This window comes from Vulpes lagopus, chromosome X (genome assembly GCF_018345385.1).
Source record: "Vulpes lagopus strain Blue_001 chromosome X, ASM1834538v1, whole genome shotgun sequence".
NCBI classification, from domain to species: Eukaryota; Metazoa; Chordata; class Mammalia; order Carnivora; family Canidae; genus Vulpes; species Vulpes lagopus.
In genome coordinates, this window is record NC_054848.1 from 12,849,384 (window position 1) to 12,876,097 (window position 26,714).

Genomic DNA, 26,714 nt, shown 5'->3' on the forward strand with positions numbered 1-26,714 from the left:
AGCATTAAAAATAAAAAACTCTCCTTATCTCATAAACATGAGCTGTCCTTAACTTCGTTGATAAGGTGACATTGTATAAGAAAATTCATTCTGAATGTCAACAGGAAACATTTCAATATTAAGTTTGTAAGGTGACATTGTATAAGAAAATGCATTCAAACTGTCTACATTAAACATAGTTACAGTCCCAGCTGGCCCACAAAGGCAGGTTATTCATGGCATGCCCAAAGAATGTCACTCAGAGACATTTAGATCATTTTTACGAGAAAATTCCAATCTGAATAAGATGCTCAATCACAGTTTACCACTAAAGACACCATGTTTACTGTTGCTTTGGCTAGGAATTCTGTATAACGAACACAAAAATGGTCTGGTCTGGTACTAACTATGTAGAAACATCATCTTGGGGCTGAAGATGTTTTAGGGCCTGGAAGCAATCCATCCCCCAAACACCTTACTGTGAGCAGGAATCTCTTTCATACCAACATCTGCAAAATGTGCCAGACAAATATAATTGCAAATAGGCTGGAAGGAGAAGAATGCATAAGAAGCTAAGAAGTTAAAAGTGACAGTAAAGGTGACTTTCTAGGAAGGTGACTGAAGCCCCTCAGAGAAGGCTGCTAAACCTTTAGCTTGCTACTGAATTTTATGTCGCTCTGGAGATTGTGTGGCTGCCCATGCTTCACCCCATCTCTACATAAAAGACACAGATGACAAAGCAAGTTGGTATCAAGGCAAGATTCTGATACATTGTCAGAGGGAAGCACTCCCCGTGCCAGGTTTGACCCTGGAGAACTGGCAATCACAACCACATCTGAGCATACCAGCTGGGCTGAGTTCTTAACCCCTATTCTCACTCCTCCACTGAAGGAGGAATGTCAGTTCTGCTCCCGGGAAGGAAGCAGGACTGGGGTCCTCACCATCACTCCCTCCTACTCACCTAGTCTGGTCTATCAGGGGAGGAGGAGTTACTTGGCAGCAAGGTGAAACAGGTGAGTCTACTGGCCCACATGTCCCAGGAAGACAGGTTCCTGCACGCTCTCTTTCCCTCTCGGGCCTACAGGCTAGGCTCACCGGGCTCTGTCCACACCAGCCAAGCTCTCACATGCTCTCCACCTGGCCATCAGCTGGGTGTGAGGGGCCAGCGCTTTGCTGCTTCGCAGGCCCACCCCATAGGCAGGTCCCCAGTGAGTTGAGCTGTCCCCACTTTGGCCTGGGGTCCCAGGTGAGCTCTGCCATCCAATTCCACCAGGGACCCCTGGCTTCTGAACAGCACTGGACCTCCACGAACAAGGCTGCCCTTTGACCTCTGCCTTCCTGTATCTCTCTACAGGCTGTAGTGAGAGCACAGTACATACTGTCATTACCAATAAACCAACATCACCATGAAGGACCGATGCTCAATATCCTTTTGCTTGAAGACTGCAGTGAGCTGAATAGCAACCCCTCAAAACATGTCCCCCAGAATCTGTGGATGTAACGATATTTGGAAGAAGGTTCTTTGTGGACACAATTAAGGATCTTGAGATGAGATCATCTTGGATTAGGTTGAGCCCTATATCCAAAGACAAGCATCCTTACACAAGAAAAGAAGAGGAGGGGAAAAAAGAGAGAAAGAGAGAAGAGGAGAGACATAGAGAAGGCCATGCAATGACAGAGGCAGAAACGGGACACCAAGGATTGCCAGCAGCCCCAGAAGCTGGACCGGTTTCTCCCTCAGAGCCTCCGGAAGAAACCAATCCTGCTGATGCCTTCATTTTGAACTTCCGACCTCCACAACTGGGAGAGAATACATTCCTGCTATTTGATGCCACCCAGTTTGTGGTCATTTGTTACAGCAGCCAAAGAAACGAACGTGAAAACCAAACACTGGCTTTAAGAAGCACAGAAGCATAGTGTATAATTTAGAGCTATTTCCAATCAAAGGAATGAAATATCAAAATTTCTAGATCAGCCCCAAGCTACTCAGAAAATTCCTCCAAAGCAACTGATTCCTTAAGCATTCTGGAGGGCCGGAGCTTAACTATAACATCATGCAGGACACTACCTAAATTCAGAAACTGCACTTTGCTCCTGATATTACTTGCCATAGAAAATTCTTAAACACTATCTAAATTTTGAAGTGACAGGGCACTTCAGTCTATTGATCATCTACCAAGGTCAGTGATTTTGTCACCATCAAACCACTTTAATTATTTTTACCATCTTCAGTAACCAATATTCAGCGCCCCATGGAGATTAAGGTCTCATGTTTTCTCTCATAATTATCACAATGTATCCCCTGTTATATATGGATGGGAGAACAGGTCCAGAGAGGTTGGGTAATCCACCCAAACTCACACAGCTAGTGAGAGGCGAAGCTGAGATCTCAGTCTAGCGTGTCTGATGCCAGAGCTTACTTTTTTTTTTTTATTGAGATACACGTGACATAAAATATTATCAGTTTCAGGTATATGACATAATGATTCAATATTTGTATGTATTATGGAATGATCACCACAATTAAGTCTAATTAACATCCATCCATTAACATCTAATTTTTTTTTCTTGTGATGAGATCTACTCTTTAGCAACACCGGAGCCCATGTTTGTAACTGCTGCCCGTACCTAAGCTGCACAAAAAGCCAGGCAGTTGGGACTTTATGGAGTTATGCCTTTGTCTACATTTAGTAAGAGAAAATAGGTGACAAGAATTTAATTTCCACATGACTTCAAATAAGACAAACCTTGCTAAAATTAATATCGTGGTCTTAAAGCTAGAACCTGTCTGAGGTTTTAATAACAATGCTGACAGTTAATAACTGCAGGATGGAGCAATAATGTCAGAGCCTAAACCTTTCGTTCAAGGGAATTTCCTTTAGGAAATGTTAGCCAAATCTTAAAAAACAAGTACTACAAGGGCGTGTGGCTGGCTTAGTCAGAAGAGCATGCGGCTCTTGATCTCAGGGTCGTGAGTTCAAGCCTTACATTGGGTGTAGACACTACTAAAAAATACATAAACTTAAAGGGACGCCTGGGTGGCTCAGTGGTTGAGCATCTGCCTTCGGCTCAGGGCGTGATCCCAGGGTCCCAGGATCGAGTCCCACATTGGGCTCCCTGCATGGAGCCTGCTTCTCCCTCTGCCTGTGTCTCTGCCTCTCTCTCTCTGTGTGTGTCTCTCATGAATGAATAAATAAAATCTTAAAAAAAAAAAAAAAACATAAACTTAAAAAAAAAACAGCAAAAACCTGTGACATTTAAACCTGTTTAAAATATCAGAAACTCGGGGAGCCTGGGTGGCTCAGTCAGTTGAGTGTCTACTTTCAGCTCAGGTCATAATCTTGGAGTCCTGGGATTGAGCTCCACGTCATGCTCCCTGCTCAGTGAAGAGCCTGCTTCACCCTCCCAAAAGCTCTCTCACTATCTCTCTCTCTCTCTCTCTCAAATAAATAAATATTTTTTAAAATAATAAAATACTCAGAAACTGAGAAATAAACCAATCAAAATACTTCCAGAATTTTAAAAAAATCATTCCAGAATCCAAATTCCTTCAATTCACTTTCATTTAAGTAGAACAAAATCAAAAGCCGCAGAATCTTCAAAGAATACAGCAAAACACTCCAGCAATGTGTTAAAGCTTTAGGGGATCCTAAAGCCTCTTTAGGGGCTCAGCAGTTCAGCGCCTGCCTTTGGCCCAGGGCATAATCCTGGAGTCCTGGAGTCCGGGGATCGAGTCCCCCATCGGGCTCCCGGCATGAAGCCTGCTTCTCCCTCTGCCTGTGTCTCTGCCTCTCTCTCTCTCTCTCTATCATGAATAAATAAATAAAATTTTTTTAAAAAAATAAAAAATAAAAAAATAAAGCTTTAGATAAATCCAGACCAAAACATACACATACAGAAAGTTGAATGTGCATTGGTATACTTAAGGTATGTCTCAATCCTTATTCCAAACCCAAGAATTATTAAAGACTACATTAGTAATTCCTTTCACATACCTGTCAGCCATATTTCTCCACTTGAAAAGCAAATTACTCGCAGAATCACCAATGGGCAGATCCAATCTCTCTTTAAAATATTTAACAATGCCTTGTTCCTCCAAAAGCACTGGCACTCGATATGTGGATGAAACATCATGGATACATATGACCTGATTAATGATGATAAAACACCATATTTAAATGACATGCCTCAGATATGCCACAAGAATGAGTTCAAGAATGAACCAAAACTCGAGAGACAATGGTAGTTCATTTCTACTGACTGAAGAAAACCAAAAGCCCAGTGACCCAAACAAGAGGCAGAATTAACACAAGCTTAGTTTGACCCAATTGTAAAACTCTTTGAACTCATTATTCCAACTCTAGAAACATGAATGCTGTGGTAGGACTTATTTGATATATCTCTATACATACATGTATAGAGAGAATCTGGTCTTTGTTCTCAATTCCTGGCACAAAGCTTCCAAAGTCTCTGGAAATTCCTGAGTGACAGAGGTATCTTTGTTATGCTAATGAGGCGACTAACGGTGGGCCCTAGGTGGCTTCAGGATGGGAACTGGTCACCAGAAAATCCAACAAAGTTAGACTGGAACTTTCAGGCACCTGACCTCCAAGGATAATAAGGGGGTTGGAGAACGAGTTCAGTCACTTGACCAATGGTTTACTCAATCATGCCTAGATAGTGAAACCCCCATAAAAAAAAATCTCTGGACACCAAGACTCAGGCGAGTGTTCTGGTTGATAAATTTATAAATGTACCAGGAGGGTGGCACAGCCTGACTCCATGAGGACAAAAGCTCCTGAGCTTGGGACCTCCCAGGTCTTTCCCTATGCATTTCTTTATCTGGCTGTTCATTTGCACTCCTTATAATAAAATGGTAATAGTAAGTATAACATTTTCTTGAGTTCCATGAGTCATTCTAGAGAATTACCAAACCCGAAGGGATTATTGGAAGCCCCAAATTTGTAGTTAGCCAGGCAGAAATGTAGGTGGCTTAGAACAGTGGAAACTTGTGGCTGGTGCCTGATGCGGAGGGCAGTCTTGTAAAGAACTCGGCCCTCAAATTTGCGGAGTTTGATGCTCATTCCAGGTAGTTAGTGTCAGGAGTTGAATTGCAGGACCCCAGCTGGAGTCAGAGAATTGGTGTTGAAACATGGATGCTTTATGTGTCAATGTCCAAGACACACGGCCCAAGGTATCACCTTCTAAGTCCCCTTCATTTGGATATATTTTCAAACACACACTGAACCCAAATTAATTACACCTGTTAAAGGAGAACAGCTCCTTTAAATGCCAGGTGGTATGGTTGTTTTTCACATTCACCCTAACAAGCTTTCACCACCCTCTCAAGTATATCCAAGGGACTACTGGCAGGCATTTAAGGATCTGCCACATTCTAAATCAATGCCAAGAAATGTTCTGCTAACTCTGTGTTCCATCTTCCCAAATCCATAGCCAAATCCACCCAAGGGTTCCTAAGCTGTTTGAACATTACCAACCTAATGCTTAGGACTATTGTGCCTCACTCTGCATACACCAAAGCAATTAAAAGTGCCAAGATGTCACTGATATGAGCTCCAGACCAGCTACAGATTAAAACTAAATCTCAAAAAAAATAAAAATAAAAAAAAAAATAAATAAAACTAAATCTCTGGGCAGCCCAAACTCCCACAGTGGAAGACATGGAATGTGGAACTATTTACTCATTTATCCTCCAGGCCAGAGAGATTTTTTTTCAAATGTCATCTTAATGACCACATCCATACAGACGTCTCTGACCCTCCATCCCTTCCTCAGGAAACTAGAGAAGATCTTTAAATGCAGGTTCACCAGGAACCAAGAAACGGGAGCATTAATTCACATTAGAAAAAAACAACACACACAAAAAAAAAAAAAGAAAGAAAAAAGAAAAAAACAACACGCTGAAAAATGACTAATAAACTAACCTGTGGACTGCTGGGATAGAACGTTCTCTGGAATCTCTAGTTCTATCGAAAACAGGCTCTGGATGGTCAGAAATTTGCATTCTTCCCTTCCCAGAGCTCTCAATAATCCAACTCTGAAAACTGTATCCTCCTTCCATTTCAGTAACCAGGTTATATTTATATAATACAGACACAAAGTCCTATTTACCAATAGGAAGGACACAAAAAACAACAGGAAAAAAACCTAAAGTGGCTTAATGACATTACAAATACAGGAGAGTCCTTTAAACTTGCTATCATCACATTTTTCAAAAGAGTTCAGACTCGTGTGCCGACCCTGAAGCCTCAGGCAGGAGGCAGGAGCCTGTGCACTAGACTGCCTCCAGAGATACAGAAACCCAAGGAGATGGTTTCTAGGCTTCAAAGAACCCAGGGCTAATCTGGAAAAAAAAAGGTTTCTGCCAAGCCTCACCCTTTTCCTGAGCACCATTCATATCGCTTTTTAAACTACAGCCAGCTCTGATCCCTTACAACTAAACCTTATTGCAAACAAGAGACAGATAAGAGAATGAAAGAAAAAAGAAAAAGCTTTCAGATCCCCAGGTGGAAAGCCCTGCAGGACAGAGGTCTTGAGCCCAAATCACAGTACAGTTTCTATAGCAATGAAGTGAACTGAGGCCACTGATGTGATCAGAAGTGATGGTGTGAATGTCAATGGAACCGGCAGCCTGGGGAAAGTTAAGCTATAACATGTACAAAGCAGAAATCGCAGCAAAAGCAGTAAGTGTCCTGGAAAGACAAGATAAACAGACGATAAGCAGGCTTCACACGGTTCTCTCTCTCTAGAAGTTTGACTGTAAGCTAAAAAGCCCACCTAGTTTCGTACCTGTAACTTAAGGAGTGATTATGCCAAGAAACATGATCTACCTAAGGAATCAAGGGTCTCAGATTGCTCACTTCAGGGCACGGGAGCCGTGGCTGGATATGAATCTCCCAAAGCCTTCATAAATGCTGTGAGAAGTAATACGATCATTTAAGAGATGCAAAACATTAGCATCAGCAGAAGTGCCTGCCTCAAGGCACTCAGAGCTCAGGAGCAGCACTAACCTGTTCAGGGTTCACGTGACAAAACATGGAAATCTTTTCCTTCACAGCCATTTCGATGGGCGTTGAACTTCGGCAGACAATCTGTCAAAGTCAGTTGTGCACAGGTCAGCAAGAGGGAATCTGGCTGTTCATGCTGCTGTTCATTCTCTATATTAATTTCTTCTTACAGCCAGAGATTTGACCAAGTATGTACCTGTTCATTCTGGGCATGCCACTGGACTATTAGAAACACCTGAGCGCTAACATAAGCAAGCAGAATCAAACTCAATACACATCTACCAGTAAGCACTCAAAATGTCTAGGCATCTCTAGTGAACAAGAGTGAAGGTTCACAAATGTTGCCTCTTTGGATACAAGAACAGAGCTAGACCAAAGGTTGGCAAACTTTTTCTCTAAAGGGCCAGATAGCAAACATTTTAGGTTTTGCAAGTCAAGAAGCTACTGTCCCGACTACTCAGTTGTATCATTGCAAGACAAAGGCAGCTGTGCACAAATGTAAGCAACAGACCGTACCACATTCCATGAAGACTTTCTTTACAGGCAGCAGGCCTGCAGGCTGTTACTTGCCAACCTCTGATATAGACCACTGGTGATAACTGGATTACTGGTTATAATAAGGGCAATGACAGCCCACTGTACTGGGTGTCAGGAAAATCTGCAAGGTCCCACCTCACACTAAAGGACCCAGGGACCGTAAAAATGATGGGACATTGCACTTGTCCAGCTGTCAATGTGGCCAATTCGAGGACCTGGAGGAGAACAGATGGCCAATTTAGAAACATGCGAAGCTACCCTTGAGGATATGGGAATAAGCCTTCCCTGGCCCCAGATACAAAAACCTCAGTGTCATAGGAATCATTTGAGAGATAAAAAGGACTTAGATGATGCTATAGATCAAAAAATGGAGGTCCTATTCCAAGAAATTTACCCATTCTCCTTTACTCACCAGATCAGGAGACAGGCCTAACCCCCTCAGTGCACGGACACTATTTTGTGTGGGTTTGGTTTTTTGTTCTCCGGTAGCACTGGGCTGAAAAGAAATGGGTCACTGTCAGTATACCGGACATTTAGCTTTTCTGGATAATGAATGGCTCCCTAGTCTAAAATGCGGAAAAAAAGAGGTGCCCGGGTGGCTCAGTGGTTGGGCATCTGCCTTCGGCTAGGGTCGTGATCCTGGCGTCTTGGGATTGAGTCCCACATCAGGGTTCCCACAGGGAGCCTGCTTCTCCCTCTGCCTGTGTCTCTGCCTCTCTCTCTGTGTCTTTCATGAATAAATAAAATCTTTTTAAGATAAATAAATAAAATGTGGAAAAAACAGGCAGTTTCTCCTTCGCTGTCCTGTCCGCTGCTCCCTTGTAGTGTTTCAATAAACTTCTATCTCCTTAAAAAGTGTGGGCTAAACAGAGTATCACAGGAAGATTTCTAGAAGTTGCTGTCTACATACTTATCTGGAAAGCTCACCTGTGGGACAAGGCTAACATGGATATTACAGAAATTCTCTCTTTTTGCTTTAAACTGGAATTGTCTGAATGCTTCCACAAACGGCATCCCTTCAATGTCTCCAATGGTGCCACCCAACTGGGAATAGAAAAAAAAAAAGACACAAGTGATCTTCCACAGCATACAGACTAATAGAAACGTCACTAATAAACAGAGCACAAGAACATACGTTTATAAATATACTAAAAATCATGGCATTTTACACTTTAGGCAGGTGAGATTTGTAATAAATAAATTACACCTCGCTAAGCTGTTTGACATAAAACGGAAAAGCATTGTACGTTTAAGAAAGACAAGAAGCAAAGGAAAGAGACGAGAAGGGAAACCAAGAAGAAAGGGTGCAGGATGACCGAGCCAGGTAAGCAGGTGAGAGAACAGGAGAAGCATCAAGAAGGGAAAAGAAATCGGGGTCAAGGAGGGCTTTAAGCGGTGCCTAGGGGGCTCAGGTGGTTAAGCCTCTGACTTTTGGTTTTGGCTCAGGTCATGATCTTGGAGTCGTGGGATCAAGCCTTGTGTCAGGCTCAGGGATCAGTGAAGCGTCTGCCTGAGATTTTCTCTCTCCCTCTCCCTCTACCTCTCCCTACTCTCTAAAATAAATAAATAAATCTTTTTTTCTTTTTTTTTAAAGGAGGGCTTTAAGAATGACCTGATTCCTGTCTTTATAAGATCACCCTGCCTGCTGTGTGGAGATATGGACTAAGTTAAGTAAATCAATTCTGCTATCCCTGATTCAGTTGGATTTTACAGGTAGTAAATCCCCCCAACCCAGAAAAATGGGGGATCATTATAAAGCTGTCAACCCTTCCTCTCACCAAGACTGAAAAAAAAATGTTTACAAAGAAAGGAAGACTTTAATAGAAAGGAATTCTTTTATTTTTATTTTATTTATTTTTAATTTTTTATAGAAAGGAATTCTTTTTTTTTTTTAAGATTTTATTTATTTATTCATGATAGTCACACAGAGAGAGACAGAGAGGCAGAGACACAGGCAGAGGGAGAAGCAGGCTCCATGCAGGGAGCCCGAAGTAGGATTCGATCCCGGGTCTCCAGGATGGCGCCCCGGGCCAAAGGCAGGTGCCAAACCGCTGCACCACCCAGGGATCCCTTTTTTTTTAGAAAGGAATTCTTTTTTTTTTTTTTTTTTTTTTTTTTTTTTTTTTTTTTTTTTTTTTAGAAAGGAATTCTTAAGCAGCCAAAAAGATTCCAGAATATAGGCCACTGAGGAGTGAGATCACCTAGTTTCTACCAGTGGTCCACTTGGAAGGCAGAACTCAAATCCAGTGACTCCAGTGACTATATGAGAACAGAGCCACCTGGCTCTGCCTGGTGTGAAATGGTGCCCTCTCACTCTCTCTCTCCTTCTCCACGTACAACACACACACACACGCACACGCACACACACCTGCATACATCTGAACAGTTTCTTTGCAACAGAGGTATGACTAGAATTAACTACTATTAAAACATGCTGGCTTGTTGAATTAAGTAGTTCCAAAAGCCGCAATAATATTCCTGACAGCTTAATCCTTTGATAAATGTGAACTTAATTTACAATGTGCTTCCAACAAGTAAGGCATTTTAAAGTAAGCATTTACTTTGGGATAAAATCTGCCTTAACCTACTCATCCTCACCATATTTGAATACTTAAAGACTATCCCATGAATTTTAAAATTAATTCTCTAGCATTTGAGCATCTACTGCATGCTCAACACTATACATGAGGTGCAGGGAAGAATTTAAGACAACCTGCTCCTAAAGAGCTCAGAATTTAGCGAGGAAAATCAGGCAGAGCTAAAGAACAATAATAAAGGGACGCCTGGGTGGCTCAGCGGTTGGGCGCCTGCCTTTGGCTCAGGTCATGATCCCCGGATCCGGGATCGAGTCCCGCATCGGGCTCCCTGCGAGGAGCCTGCTTCTCCCTCTGCCTATGTCTCTGCCTCTCCTCTCAATCTGTGTCTTTCATGAATAAATAAATAAATCTTTAAAAAGAAGGGATCCCTGGGTGGCTCAGCGGTTTAGCGCCTGCCTTTGGCCTGGGGCGTGATCCTGGAGTCCCAGGATCAAGTCCCACATCAGGCTTCCTGCATGGAGCCTGCTTCTCCCTCTGCCTGTATCTCTGCCTCTCTCTTTCTCTCTCTCTCTGTGTCTCTCATGAATAAATAAATAAAATATTTTTAAAAAAATAAAAAAGAAAAAGAAAAAAAAAGAACAATAATAAAGAGTGAAACTTGGAGCGCCTGGCTGGCTCAGTCGAAAGAGTGTGAACACTTGACCTCAGGGTCTCAGGCCATTTATACAAAAAGTTGGCTGACCCTCCCCATCTAAATGGCCTCCTAGCTTCTACCCTCTCCTATTTCTACAATTAAATCATTTGTCACACACCAGTAGAGTGACCTTATAAAAACTCAGAATGTTAAAAAAAAAAATGTCAGAATATATCTTTCCTGTGCTTATACCCAAAGTGGCTCACTGCTTCACTAAAAATAAAATCTAAATTCCCTTCAGCAGGCAACCAAAGACCCTGCATGATCTGGCCCTTGCATACGTTCCTTTTTTTTTTTTTTTTTTTAAGATTTTATTTATTGGGGCAGCCCGGGTGGCTCAGCGATTTAGCGCCACCTTCGGCCCAGGACCTGATCCTGGAGACCTGAAATCGAGTCCCACATCGGGCTCCCTGCATGGAGCCTGCTTCTCCCTCTGCCTGTGTCTCTGCCTCTCTCTCTCTCTCTCTCTCATAAATAAAATCTTAAAAAAAAAAAAAAAGATTTTATTTATCTATTTGAGAGAGAAAGCCAGAGACAGAGCAGAGGGAGAGGGAGAAGCTGACTCCCCACTAAGCAGGGAGCCCCAATGATGCGAGACTCGATCCCAGCACCCCGTGATCATGACCCAAACTGAAGGCAGACATTTAACTGACTGAGCCACCCAGGTGCCCCCCTTGCATATATTTGTAATCTCATCTTATGCCCCTGCTTGCCACAGCCCCCCCACATACACACACACACTGCCTGTACTTCAGCCCCACTGGCTTTGTAGGTTAGATGGGCCACTACCCTCCTTCCTTACGTATATCTATCTCTTTATCCTTCAGCCTAAAAACCTAGGTCTTCCTCAGAAAGCAGACTTTGACCACCCACCTAAGGCAGCCTCCCTCCCACCACTCCCTATCACAGCACTGTGTCTGTGCCCTTCTTACTGACTCAGCACCTGGTGCCATTATTTCCTGTGAGTTCTTGTTTCCTGCCTCTCTACCCCATTAGGCTATAAGCCCCATGAGAGTAGGAACATGCCTGCTCTGCTCTGTACTCTATCTCTGGCACAAGCCCAGCTCCCTGGACACAGCACTGGAGTTGAAGGTTCAGAACAGGCCTCCCAGAAATATGCCACTTTGCCATGAAGATTATTTTGAGTTAAAAGCAATCAAAACTCAGCAGAGGCAGGAAAAGCTCTTTCCCTCTCCCCCTGAACTGTCTCCATTTACATTGGAAAGTGGGGAATCCCTGTGCCAGGAAGAGAGCTATCACCAGAGATTCTCCTTTTCTTCTTTTTTTAAAAGATTTTCTTTATTTATTCATGAGAGATGCAGAGAGAGAGGCAGAGACACAGGCAGAGGGAGAAGCAGGCCCCATGCAGGGAGCCTGATGTGGGACTCGATCCCGGGACTCTGGGATCCCGCCCTGAGCCAAAACAGATGCTCAACTGCTGAGCCACCCAGGCATCCCCAGAGGTTCCTCTTTACCTAAGAAACTTAGCTGCATAACACAGGAGTCTTTGTTTTACAAACCTGTCCTCTGCCTCCCTGCAAATGGCCTTCCTCCCCTCGGTAACCTCTAGGCCTCAACCCTTCTACTTGGTTCTGGATATCACTGAGCCTCATTTTGTTGACTGCTTTGGAATCTCTCAGGTTTATATGGACTTTTTGTGCATATGGAATTAAACCTTTGTTTGATTTTCTCCTGGTAGTATGTTTCATGTTTGATTCTTAGACCTGCCAGAAGAAGTCTGAACAGTAACAGTAAAATTTTCCCTCTCCAACAGGTTTTAGCTTAGTACTCATCTCAGGACAGAAAGGTCTCAAAATTCAGTATAAGCCAAGGTAACAGCATTCTAGCGCCTATTACCATAATTACAATGGAATCAAACTAAGAAATCTCGAACTACATTGCTACAGAAAAAAAATATTCTTTACTAATTTTATTTTTTTTTTTATTTATGATAGTCACAGAGAGAGAGAGAGGCAGAGACACAGGCGGAGGGAGAAGCAGGCTCCATGCACCGGGAGCCTGATGTGGGATTCGATCCCGGGTCTCCAGGATCGCGCCCTGGGCCAAAGGCAGGCGCCAAACCGCTGCGCCACCCAGGGATCCCTCTTTACTAATTTTAAGTCAGGTAATAAAACATAATTAAAATTCAAGCTTCCTGGGTATGGAATAGATATGGAAATATATGACCTTTCCATTAAGAATGACAAACTTAATGATGAAAATCCGAAATATCACATGCAATCAGGAAATTGGCAGGGTGAGGGGCTTAAGTGCTCACCAACTGCAAGGTACCAGAATCTAATGAGAGAAAATTTTAGGCAAAAAAAAGGTCTGCACTTAAACTAAACCATATAGGGACACCTGATTTTTCACAGGTGTACTCTGGTAATCAACAGGCAATCTGAAAAAAGGAAGCAAAAAAAATTTTTTTTTTTTTTTTAAGATTTTATCCATTCATTCATGAGAGTCACAGAGAGAAAGAGACACAGGCACAGGCAGAGGGAGAAGCAGGCTCCACGCAGGGAACCCGACGCGGGACTCGATCCCGGGGCCCCGGGTCCACACTCTGGACTGAAGGTGGCCCTAAACCGCCCAGCCACCCGGGCTGCCCAAAAAACTTTAAACATTATCCACTTCTGCCCTCACATGGCCTATAGTGGCACTGCATGCTCTCAGCCAATTTGGAAAGTCCCATTACTGATACATCGTCGTCGTCGTTAGAAACCTTCAGTATTAAAAAATAATAATAATAAAAAAATTTTAAAAAAGAAACCTTCAGTAGTATTACTAGAAGACACCTAAATTAATTACTTCCCCACACAAGTAAAGTATTACCTATAACAATATTTTAAGATTCATCCAAAGTTGAAATCGAAGCAACGGCAAATTTAGGAGATGTGCAATGTCTGTTTTGCCTTTAAGGAAAGGATTCTTCTTTTCTTTTTCTTTTTCTTTTTTTTTTTTTAAGATTTTATTTATTTATTCATGAGAGACACAGACAGAGAGAGAGGCAGAGACACAGGCAGAGGGAGAAGCAGGCTCCATGCAGGGAGCCCGACGTGGGACTCGATCCCAGGTCTCCAGGATCACGCCCTGGGACGAAGGCAGCGCCAAACCACTGGGCCACTGGGGCTGCCAGAAGAAAGAAAAAGAAAAAGAAAAAGAGAAAAGGAAAAGGAGAAGGAAAGGGAGAAGGGAAGGGAAGGGAAGGGAAGGGAAGGGAAGGGAAGGGAAGGGAAGGGAAAGGAAGGGAAAGGAAGGGAAAGGAAGGGAAAGGAAGGGAAAGGAAGGGAAAGGAAGGGAAAGGAAGGGAAAAGAGGAAGGGAGGGACAGGGAGGGAGGGAGAAAAATAAAGAGAGAAAGAGAGAGAGAAAGCAAGCAAGCTGCTTATTCCTTTAAGCCAGGCATAAATTATTTCAGGTTTATGTGGAGATGACCTGGACTAATTAACAAATAAAGCCTGTTAGCTCCACTGGTCTGTAAAGAACCCTACGAAAAGGCTTTGGACACATCCAACCACTTCTATACGCTTAAAACTGAAAATTAGCTCAGTGGTCCTTTCTCAGAAGCTTAAATCGTGCACAAACACAAATGTTGAGCACAACTGAAAACAAACCCAGAAGGATGCCTGAGCTAGTGTTCAATAAGCCAATATGACCGTTAGGGCTATATGAAGAAGGAGTTATGCTGGGGATAACTTGTCAGAATCTCTGTTTCCATGAAATTAGAAATGAAGACCGAGAGTCCCAGAAAACAGGAGTCAGATCACATTTGCCTTTATATGCCTCGCAGCTGTTATTGGGGCTAGTACATATTAAGTACTAAATTCATGTTTTTTAAGCCAAGCAAGTCAATTTAGGAGCAAGATGAAAGAATAATAATAAAGTACATAGACATTTAAAAAAAGAACACTCTGGGGCCCCTGAGTGGCTCAGGGGTTGAGCATCAGCCTTCCACTCAGGTTGTGATCCCAGGGTCCTGGGAGGGAGCCTGCTTCTCCCTCTGCCTGTGTCTCTGCCTCTCTCTCTCTCTCTCTCTCTCTCTCTCTGTGTGTGTGCGTGTGTGTGTCTCTCATGAATAAATAAATAAAATATTAAAAAAAAAAAGATTGTAGGGGTCAAAGGCAGGCCACCACAAGATAAGCCACTCTAACATAAAGATTATTTTAAGTTAAAAGCAATCAAGATCCAGCAGATTCAGATACAGCTCTTTACCTACTCCTTTGTTCACGATTTCTTCTGCTACTTTCTATCACATCTCTAAACACCATCTCTCTCAACTCTTTCTTAACTTGCCCATTTCAGACATCTTCTATAACACAAGTTGACTTGCTGCTGACAGGTGACAGGTGAGGCTGTAGCTCTCGGCTGCCCCATCCCCAGATCCCATCTCAATTGGTAGTTGTATGGGTTACTTTCCTAACCTGAGATATTTTTACCTCTTTTTTTGCCAACTATCACCGATCTCTGTATAGCTGCCTCACGGTGGAAAATGAAGTTCTTATCTCCCTCCCTCCCTCTCCAGCACCCACCCACATCTCCACCTCAAAGCTGACAGTTACATCCCTATTTTGAAGCCTTCTCTGATGCATCTTGAGGACTGAATCTAAAACCTGAATATCAATAAACAGAGAGGCTGTGTACGCCTCCTTCACCGTAGAGTCAAGCTATGCTCCGGTTCTCATATCAGATGTTACTCTTCCAGGAGCTTTTACCTGCCTGTCTCTTTTCTTAAATTATTTGTCTTTGTCATTGCCTCAATCAGCAATAGCAAACTATTCACTCTATTAGATATTAAGTATGTTTTAAAGGAAACCAGCTTAGTTACACAGGTATGTTCAGTTTATAAAACTTCATTACGGGGATCCCTGGGTGGCGCAGCGGTTTGGCGCCTGCCTCTGGCCCAGGGCGTGATCCTGGAGACCCAGGATCGAATCCCACGTCGGGCTCCCGGTGCATGGAGCCTGCTTCTCCCTCAGCCTGTGTCTCTGCCTCTCTCTCTCTCTGTGTGTGACTATCATAAATAAATAAAAATTAAAAAAATAAAAATAAAACTTCATTACATTGTATACCCATGGTATGTGCACTTTTATGTTTATGTTATACTCTAATTTTTAAAAATTATAAAGGAAGCACCCTCTCTTTTCCTTATAAACTGTGAAGGAAGAAATAGCAAAGGAGGGGCGGCTGGGTGGCTCAGTCAGTTAAGTGTCTGCCTTTGGCTTAGGCCGTGATCTCAGAGTCTTCGAATGGAGCCCTGCGTCGGGCTTCCTGCTCAGCAGAGAATCTGCTTCTCCCTCTCCCTCTGCATCTCCCCACCTGCCCTTTTGCTCATGCTCTCTCTGTCAAATAAATAAAATCTTTCAAACAAACAAAAGAAATAGTAAGAGAGAGAAAATTTTGCATAGCATATTTATGCATTTATATTGTTTATCAACCATACTGTTATAGTAGTACAATACATAGTTAATATAAGATAGTACAGCCCAGGTGGGATCCCTGGGTGGCGCAGCGGTTTGGCGCCTGCCTTTGGCCCAGGGCGCGATCCTGGAGACCCGGGATCGAATCCCACATCAGGCTCCCGGTGCATGGAGCCTGCTTCTCCTTCCGCCTGTGTCTCTGCCCCTCTCTCTCTCTCTGTGACTATCAAAAATGAATAAAAAAAAAAAAATTTAAAAAAAAAAAAAAAAAAAAAAAAAAAAGATAGTACAGCCCAGGGACATCTGGGTGGCTCAGTGGTTGAGCGTCTGCCTTCAGCTCAGGGCATGATCCTGGAGTCCTGGGATCGAGTCCCACATCGGGCTCCCTGCATGGAGACTGCTTCTCCCTCTGCCTGTGTCTCTGCCTCTCTCTCTCTCTCTCTCTCTCTCTCTCTCTCTGTCTCTCATGAATAAATAAATAAAATATTTTAAAAAACTGGATCTTGCAGGTAGCATAACATCTATCCACTGACCCTGACAATGATGACAGTAAGAACAGCTCTCATGTTTATGAACACTTCCTAAATACCAAACATGCCAAGTACTTTATATAATTGCACTTATTTCTCCCAATGACCCTGTTAATATCATCTGGCTTTTATTACAGTCTTACATTATTATCATATTGTTCTAATGGAGGACATTGAGGCTTTGAGAGGTAATTTGCCAAAAGTCACACGGGCATCTTAATAATGGCTAATAATTTTTGAGTACTTACTATAGACCTGACATCATTCTAAGCACTAAGTATATTGACTTATTTAATCCTTGAAACACTGTCCCCATTTAGCAGATGGGTAAACTAAGGCACACATTAGCACACTTGTCTAAGGTCACCCAGCTGGTAAGTGACACAGCTTGGCTATGAACCCAAGCCGTCTAGCTCTAGATTATTTTCCCCTTTTTTTTTTAAGATTTTATTTATTTATTCACGAGAGAAGCAGAGAGAGAGAAGCAGAGACACAGCAGAGGGAGAAGCAGGCTCCCTGCAGGGAGCCCGATGTGGGACTTGAACCCAGGACTCCAGGATCACGCCCTGAGCCGAAGGTAGACACTCAACCGCTGAGCCACCCAGGCATCCCCTAGCTCCAGATTCTTAACCACAGAGCTGCACACTACTCAGAGGTCACAGCAGAAATCTGAACGCAGGCAGGCAGTCCCTAGGAACTAAATTGTTCATTATTCTGTTGGCCGGCCCAGCAATTAGGTCAACTGACACTTAGATAAGGAGTACATGCATGTCATTCTCCTTCAGTGAGAGGAAAGTTAACAGTAAACAAGTTACAAGTTCAAATACTATTTTCTTTCTTCAAGGAGCTAATACTTCTCACCCTCAAATCACCTCCACCATCAGACTTTAAAAAAATAAATTGAAAAAAAAAGAAAAAGATTGTATTTATTTATTTATTTAAAGACAGAGCAGGAGTGGCAGGCAGAGGGGGGAGAGGGAGAAGCAGACTCCCCACTGAGCAGGGAGCCAGATGAAGGGCTCAATCCCAGGACCCTGAGATCTGATCTGAAGGCAGACACTTAACCGACTGAGCCACCCAGGTACCCCCTTAATAACATTTTCTTTTCTCTAGCTTACTTTATTGTAAAAATACAGCCTATAACACACATACAAAGTATGTGTTAAGTGACTCTGTATGTTATCCGTAAAGCTCCTCATCAACAGTAGGCTGTTAGTAGTTACGTTTAGAGGGAGTCAAAGTTATACCTGGATTTTTGACTGGGAGTGAGAAGTCAGCATCCTTAACCCTCAAACAGCGCTCACTAGAAAGCATTCTGCAACTGATCTGTCTCCACGGGCAGGTTCCTGCATACCAATCCGAGGAATACTCGCCCTGTTTAATTATTTTTTTTAAAGATTTTTATTATTTATTCATGAGAGACACCGAGAGATAAGCAGAGACACAGGCAGAGGGAGAAGCAGGCTCCATGCAGGAAGCCCAATGCGGGACTCGATCCCAGGACTCCAGGATCACGCCCTCGGCTGAAGGCAGACGCCAGCCAAACCGCTGAGCCACCCAGGCGTCCCTACTCGCCCTGTTCAATGCCAATCCTGCCCACTGACTTGTGACCACAAGGGCAGGGATTATCTATGTCGTTCCTTGCTATAATCCCACCTCCTAGCCCAGTGTCTAGCACACAGGAAGCCATCTCTACATATGTGTTGAATGAATGAAGAGTAGGTGTTTAAAAACTCAAAAGGATATAAGTTTATAAAGAAAAACTCCATGCTTGCCTCAATGACGCATATTTGGGGTTCTTCCTTATGACCATCCACGGGCACCATAGCTTGATTCATAACCCACTCCTGAACAGCATCGGTAATGTGCGGGACAACTGTAGAAAAAAGAGAGGAGAAGCAGGCTCCCTGCAGGGAGCCCGATGTGGGACTTGAACCCAGGACTCAGGATCACGCCCTGAAGCCGAAGGTAGACACTCAACCGCTGAGCCCCCCAGGCCATCCCCTAGCTCCAGATTCTTAACCACAGAGCTGCACACTACTCAGAGGTCACAGCAGAAATCTGAACGCAGGCAGGCAGTCCCTAGGAACTAAATTGTTCATTATTCTGTTGGCCGGCCCAGCAATTAGGTCAACTGACACTTAGATAAGGAGTACATGCATGTCATTCTCCTTCAGTGAGAGGAAAGTTAACAGTAAACAAGTTACAAGTTCAAATACTATTTTCTTTCTTCAAGGAGCTAATACTTCTCACCCTCAAATCACCTCCACCATCAGACTTTAAAAAAATAAATTGAAAAAAAAAGAAAAAGATTGTATTTATTTATTTATTTAAAGACAGAGCAGGAGTGGCAGGCAGAGGGGGGAGAGGGAGAAGCAGACTCCCCACTGAGCAGGGAGCCAGATGAAGGGCTCAATCCCAGGACCCTGAGATCTGATCTGAAGGCAGACACTTAACCGACTGAGCCACCCAGGTACCCCCTTAATAACATTTTCTTTTCTCTAGCTTACTTTATTGTAAAAATACAGCCTATAACACACATACAAAGTATGTGTTAAGTGACTCTGTATGTTATCCGTAAAGCTCCTCATCAACAGTAGGCTGTTAGTAGTTACGTTTAGAGGGAGTCAAAGTTATACCTGGATTTTTGACTGGGAGTGAGAAGTCAGCATCCTTAACCCTCAAACAGCGCTCACTAGAAAGCATTCTGCAACTGATCTGTCTCCACGGGCAGGTTCCTGCATACCAATCCGAGGAATACTCGCCCTGTTTAATTATTTTTTTTAAAGATTTTTATTATTTATTCATGAGAGACACCGAGAGATAAGCAGAGACACAGGCAGAGGGAGAAGCAGGCTCCATGCAGGAAGCCCAATGCGGGACTCGATCCCAGGACTCCAGGATCACGCCCTCGGCTGAAGGCAGACGCCAGCCAAACCGCTGAGCCACCCAGGCGTCCCTACTCGCCCTGTTCAATGCCAATCCTGCCCACTGACTTGTGACCACAAGGGCAGGGATTATCTATGTCGTTCCTTGCTATAATCCCACCTCCTAGCCCAGTGTCTAGCACACAGGAAGCCATCTCTACATATGTGTTGAATGAATGAAGAGTAGGTGTTTAAAAACTCAAAAGGATATAAGTTTATAAAGAAAAACTCCATGCTTGCCTCAATGACGCATATTTGGGGTTCTTCCTTATGACCATCCACGGGCACCATAGCTTGATTCATAACCCACTCCTGAACAGCATCGGTAATGTGCGGGACAACTGTAGAAAAAAGTAATAATTAGCACAAAAGCTGATTCCACAGTCACAGTCATGAGAAAGAAATGTATCCATGTCCTTAGACTTCCCAATAACATGAAAGCCATTTGGCAAATGAGAGAAACTACATTCTCATGTTATTATCCATCTCACTGAAATTCATATTATAGGTACAATATAGTCATTTATTTTTTTATTTTTTTAAATATTTTATTTATTTATTCATGAGAGACACGGAGAGAGAGAGAGGCAGAAACACAGGCAGAGGGAGAAGCAGGCTCCACACAGAGAGCCCAATGTGGGACTCGATCCTGGGTCTCCAGGATCACGCCCTGGGCCAAAGGCAGACACCAAACTGCTGAGCCACCAGGGATCCCCTAGTTTAGTCATTTAAACGTTATGTCATTTCTTTTGAAAATGAGTGACCACAGAGAACAAGAAACAGAAAGCTGGAATGCCATCTTCGATGCAACTAGAAACACCTATAATGCCAGCTAAAAACTGCAAGGAGGGCTGTCGGGTGCTGCATGCTGGGCTCCATGGGGAAGAACGATGCAGAGTGGCCCAGTGTGCTGCAGACTCTGGGCAGACCACCAGCCAGTGGGGAGGAGTCCACACGGAGGGTGTAGATGAGACCTGTAGGCCGATCAGCGGCCTGTGGCTGCTGTCAGCTGAAGAAGCCAGATGTGACAACTCCACAAGTATCTGAGGCCCAGAGAACTCTTCATGATGAGCAGGTCTTTGCTGAAGAGACAGGAACGGGACATCTTTGCAGGTGCAGCCAACTAACCTAATGTGATATACGAAGCAAGAACGTTGCACTCTGGGAAGCTGAGGCGAAGGAGCATCTACTGCCTGGTCTACCTCACATCTGCTGCTTGAAGTGGAAGGAAGCTGTCACCAACTGCTGCACTTGGAGCAACCCACATTACATGTGCTGCTTGGCCCCTTTAGGTGGCAGGGGTGTTGGCTGGGCCCTGCCTCCATGTGGGCAGTGCAGGGGTCAGGAGTCAGAGCCCAGGCCCAGGGCTTTGTCCTCTCCCCAGTATAGGGACGTGGCAAGTGTAAGGCAGCAATTCTCCCTCCTATGGGTCTTCCCAGGATCTACACTCGGGGGAGAAACTATTAGAAAGCACAGCCGTAGCTGAGATCTAAGCCACACATTGAGTTTCAGTGAAAACACCACTGATCTTGGGATCCCTGGGTGGCGCAGCGGTTTGGCGCCTGTCTTTGGCCCAGGGCGCGATCCTGGAGACCCGGGATCGAATCCCACATCAGGCTCCCGGCGCATGGAGCCTGCTTCTCCCTCTGCCTGTGTCTCTGCCTCTCTCTCTTTCTCTCTGTATGACTATCATAAATAAAAAATAAAAAAAAAAATTATAACTCAAAACCCTCTTATAAAAAAAAAAAAAAAAACACCACTGATCTTGTGATCTCCATCGGTCCGATCCCCAGGTCTCCTTCTCAGCTGGTTCCAACATGCGATTTAAAGGAGCCCGGGTGGCTCAGCGGTTTAGCACTGCCTTCAGTCCAGGGTGTGATCCTGGAGACCTGGGATTGAGTCCCACATCAGGCTCCCTGCATGGAGCCTGCTTCTCCCTCTGTCTGTGTCTCTGCCTCTCTGTCTCACATGAATAAATTTTTTAAAAATCTTTAAATAAATAAATTCATTAATTAATTAAAGGAGATGGGGAGGATGCCTAGGTGGCTCAGTGGTTGAGCGTCTGCCCTTGGCTCCTGTTGTGATCCTGGGGTCCTGGGATCAAGTTTTGGGGTCCTGGGATCAAGTTTTCCCGCAGGGAGCCTGCTTCTCCCTCTGCCTGTGTCTCTGCCTCTGTGTGTGTGTGTGTGTGTGTGTGTGTGTGTCTCATGAATAAATAAAATCTTTTTTTAATAAAATCTTTAAAAAATAAATAAAGGAGATGGGGAATTATCACCTTTACCCTACCATTCGGAAATGCGTGGATACAAAACTTGCCGGGGGTAGGGGGAGATACGGGAGCGCAGGGGTCTCTCCTAAGACAAAAAAGAATCATACACTCAGGAAGAGAGTTGATGAAAAAGGGTCAGACACTCCAGTTCAATCCCCCAGTGCCGCCCCTTCAAAGGGGAGTAATCATCATCCATGGAAAAATACAAGGGAGGAGACAGACAAAATAAAAGACAAAAGGCAAACCAAAAAAAGTCTGCACCTCAATCAGGTAAAAATGATGATTGAATGGTTCTCCATGGATTTTATAAATAAAATTTAGACAGAGACATGGACTAGGGAAAACAATAACATTAGTAACAAAGAAAAAGACTGAGGAAAATACACTCAAGAACTTGGAAGGTTAGGGATCCCTGGGTGGCGCAGCGGTTTGGCGCCTGCCTTTGGCCCAGGGCACGATCCTGGAGACCCGGGATCGAATCCCACATCGGGCTCCCGGAGCATGGAGCCTGCTTCTTCCTCCGCCTGTGTCTCTGCCTCTCTGTCTCTCTCTGTGACTATCATAAATAAAAAAAAATTATAAAAAGAACTTGGAAGGTGATGTGGACACCTCTGAAGAAAATGAAAAGGGAAAACAAGCAAGGATTTCAAAAGGATTAGACTTTGTAGAGCTCAAGGAGCACCTCACTTCATGTCTATTTTGAGCAGGGTGTGTGTGGGCTCAAAACACAGGACTCTAACCTTTGTGGAATACAATACCTTGTACTGTTTTTCCCAGGTAATCGCCACGCCTCTCTTTATTGATCACATGCTGATATATCTTCCCAGTAGTGATGTTGTTGTCTTTATAAAGGTTAATATCCAAGAACCGTTCATAATTTCCAAGGTCTAAGTCAACTTCTCCACCATCATTTAAGACAAACACTTCACCTAAGATAAAAAGGCAACGTAAATATTAAAAATTTGCTTTCAGGGGTGCCTGGATGGCTCAGACAGTGGAGTGCCCAACTCTTGATTTCACCTCAGGCCACAATCTTGAGGTCATGGGGTGGATCCCCAAAAGTCAGGCTCTCCATTCTGCCTCTCTTCCATTTCCTCTCCCTCTGGTCCTCCCACTCACTCTTTCTGCCTCTCTCCAACAACCCCCCACACAAGCACATACACACACTCTCTAAAAGTAAATAAAATCCTTTTTTTTTATAGATTTTATTTATTTATTCATGAGAGACACAGAGAGAGAGAGGCAGAGACACAGGCAGAGGGAAAAGCAGGCTCCATGCAGGGAGCCAGACGTGGGACTCGATACCGGGTCTCCAGGATCAGGCCCTGGGCCGAAGGCAATGCTAAACTGCTGAGCCACCCAGGCTGCCCAAAATAAAATCTTTAAAAAAAAAAAAAAAGTATGTATGCATTATATTCCTAGAAGAGAAAGAAAAACTGTAGATTACAAGTCTTTAAAACAGGTTCTTAGATTTAATGTAGTTAAAATAAAAATTCCAACAGATTTTTTTCAACTTGAGGATGACACTAAAGTTAATTTGTTAGAAAAAAAGGGTCAGATTACCAAAACAAAGCACACAAAAAATAAATAAAAATAAAAGCCCTTATAACAAATAACAATGAGTAAAGGAAGATTGAAATACATACACATACGTATATTTCAATATATATAAAGATGGAATAAGATAGCCTCAACAAATACACAAAAACCAAAATATCCAAAAAGATCCCTACTGGGGTGCCTAGCTGGCTCAGTCAGCGGAGCATGTGACTCTTGATCTAAGGGTCGTGAATTTGAGCCCCACATAGGGTGTAGAGATAACTCAAAAAAATTAAACATTTAAAAAAACAAAAAACAAAAAGATCCCTATTACATAAAAGAATCTAATACATGACTTGAAAAAAAAAGAAAACCAAGGGTATCATTACAAACAAAAGTAAATAGGGCAGCCCGGGTGGCTCAGCGGTTTAGCGCTGCCTTCAGTCCAGGGTGTGATCCTGGAGACCTGGGATCGAGTCCCACATCAGGCTCCCTGCATGGAGCCTGCTTCTCCCTCTGTCTGTGTCTCTGCCTCTCTGTCTCTCATGAATAAATTTTTTAAAAATCTTTAAATAAATAAATTCATTAATTAATTAAAGGAGATGGGGAGGATGCCTAGGTGGCTCAGTGGTTGAGCGTCTGCCCTTGGCTCCTGTTGTGATCCTGGGGTCCTGGGATCAAGTTTTGGGGTCCTGGGATCAAGTTTTCCCGCAGGGAGCCTGCTTCTCCCTCTGCCTGTGTCTCTGCCTCTGTGTGTGTGTGTGTGTGTGTGTGTGTGTCTCATGAATAAATAAAATCTTTTTTTTAATAAAATCTTTAAAAAATAAATAAAGGAGATGGGGAATTATCACCTTTACCCTACCATTCGGGAATGCGTGGACACAAAACTTGCCGGGGGTAGGGGGAGATACGGGAGCGCAGGGGTCTCTCCTAAGACAAAAAAGAATCATACACTCAGGAAGAGAGTTGATGAAAAAGGGTCAGACACTCCAGTTCAATCCCCCAGTGCCGCCCCTTCAAAGGGGAGTAATCATCATCCATGGAAAAATACAAGGGAGGAGACAGACAAAATAAAAGACAAAAGGCAAACCAAAAAAAGTCTGCACCTCAATCAGGTAAAAATGATGATTGAATGGTTCTCCATGGATTTTATAAATAAAATTTAGACAGAGACATGGACTAGGGAAAACAATAACATTAGTAACAAAGAAAAAGACTGAGGAAAATACACTCAAGAACTTGGAAGGTTAGGGATCCCTGGGTGGCGCAGCGGTTTGGCGCCTGCCTTTGGCCCAGGGCACGATCCTGGAGACCCGGGATCGAATCCCACATCGGGCTCCCGGAGCATGGAGCCTGCTTCTTCCTCCGCCTGTGTCTCTGCCTCTCTGTCTCTCTCTGTGACTATCATAAATAAAAAAAAATTATAAAAAGAACTTGGAAGGTGATGTGGACACCTCTGAAGAAAATGAAAAGGGAAAACAAGCAAGGATTTCAAAAGGATTAGACTTTGTAGAGCTCAAGGAGCACCTCACTTCATGTCTATTTTGAGCAGGGTGTGTGTGGGCTCAAAACACAGGACTCTAACCTTTGTGGAATACAATACCTTGTACTGTTTTTCCCAGGTAATCGCCACGCCTCTCTTTATTGATCACATGCTGATATATCTTCCCAGTAGTGATGTTGTTGTCTTTATAAAGGTTAATATCCAAGAACCGTTCATAATTTCCAAGGTCTAAGTCAACTTCTCCACCATCATTTAAGACAAACACTTCACCTAAGATAAAAAGGCAACGTAAATATTAAAAATTTGCTTTCAGGGGTGCCTGGATGGCTCAGACAGTGGAGTGCCCAACTCTTGATTTCACCTCAGGCCACAATCTTGAGGTCATGGGGTGGATCCCCAAAAGTCAGGCTCTCCATTCTGCCTCTCTTCCATTTCCTCTCCCTCTGGTCCTCCCACTCACTCTTTCTGCCTCTCTCCAACAACCCCCCACACAAGCACATACACACACTCTCTAAAAGTAAATAAAATCCTTTTTTTTTATAGATTTTATTTATTTATTCATGAGAGACACAGAGAGAGAGAGGCAGAGACACAGGCAGAGGGAAAAGCAGGCTCCATGCAGGGAGCCAGACGTGGGACTCGATACCGGGTCCCAGGATCAGGCCCTGGGCCGAAGGCAATGCTAAACTGCTGAGCCACCCAGGCTGCCCAAAATAAAATCTTTAAAAAAAAAAAAAAAGTATGTATGCATTATATTCCTAGAAGAGAAAGAAAAACTGTAGATTACAAGTCTTTAAAACAGGTTCTTAGATTTAATGTAATTAAAATAAAAATTCCAACAGATTTTTTTCAACTTGAGGATGACACTAAAGTTAATTTGTTAGAAAAAACGGGTCAGATTACCAAAACAAAGCACACAAAAAATAAATAAAAATAAAAGCCCTTATAACAAATAACAATGAGTAAAGGAAGATTGAAATACATACACATACGTATATTTCAATATATATAAAGATGGAATAAGATAGCCTCAACAAATACACAAAAACCAAAATATCCAAAAAGATCCCTACTGGGGTGCCTAGCTGGCTCAGTCAGCGGAGCATGTGACTCTTGATCTAAGGGTCGTGAATTTGAGCCCCACATAGGGTGTAGAGATAACTCAAAAAAATTAAACATTTAAAAAAACAAAAAACAAAAAGATCCCTATTACATAAAAGAATCTAATACATGACTTGAAAAAAAAAGAAAACCAAGGGTATCATTACAAATAAAAGTAAATAGGGCAGCCCGGGTGGCTCAGTGGTTTAGGGTAGCCTTCAGCCCAGGGTGTGATTCTGAAGACCCGGTATCGGGTCCCACGTCGGGCTCCCTGCATGGAGCCTGCTTCTCCTTCTGCTTGTGTCTCTGCCTCTCTCTCTCTCTCTCTGTGTCTCTTATGAATAAATAAATAAATTTTTTAAAAAGTAAATAAAACATTCAGAAATTCCAAAGAAATGTAGGAACTATATTTAGAAAACTTAAAAAGCTTACTTCAGAGATATAAAAAAAGGTACGAATAAAAGAAAAGCTGCTTCTAAAGTTCCTGAATGGGCCAGTCTATATTTTCCAGTGTTTAATTCCTCCCCCAAGTTAATTCATAAATTTAAAGAAACGTTTGTCAAAAACTCCAATGCAATTTCTTGTAAAGTCGGACAAAATGATTCCTAAGTTAATTCTGAAGACAACAAACATTTTGAGGGTAAGAAAAA

At 43.2% G+C, this 26,714-nt stretch overlaps 1 protein-coding gene across 3 annotated transcripts in view; it reads right to left on the reverse strand.

The window, feature by feature from the left end:
• The window catches only part of CTPS2 (CTP synthase 2), a 107,724-nt gene that overhangs the window by 71,344 nt on the left and 9,666 nt on the right, over positions 1-26,714 (reverse strand). The window contains exons 3-8 of one of the 3 annotated variants that reach the window (XM_041742156.1): positions 25,063-25,233; positions 19,892-19,992; positions 8,472-8,588; positions 7,957-8,040; positions 7,011-7,091; positions 3,975-4,126 (exon numbers count right to left, since the gene is read on the reverse strand). In XM_041742156.1, coding sequence (XP_041598090.1) covers positions 3,975-4,126; positions 7,011-7,091; positions 7,957-8,040; positions 8,472-8,588; positions 19,892-19,992; positions 25,063-25,233 — 706 coding nt within the window. Of the gene's footprint in view, positions 1-3,974; positions 4,127-7,010; positions 7,092-7,956; positions 8,041-8,471; positions 8,589-18,499; positions 18,600-19,891; positions 19,993-22,678; positions 23,031-25,062; positions 25,234-26,714 lie in introns of those variants that run through there. The other 2 variants (XM_041742154.1, XM_041742155.1) reach the window with 2 other exon arrangements.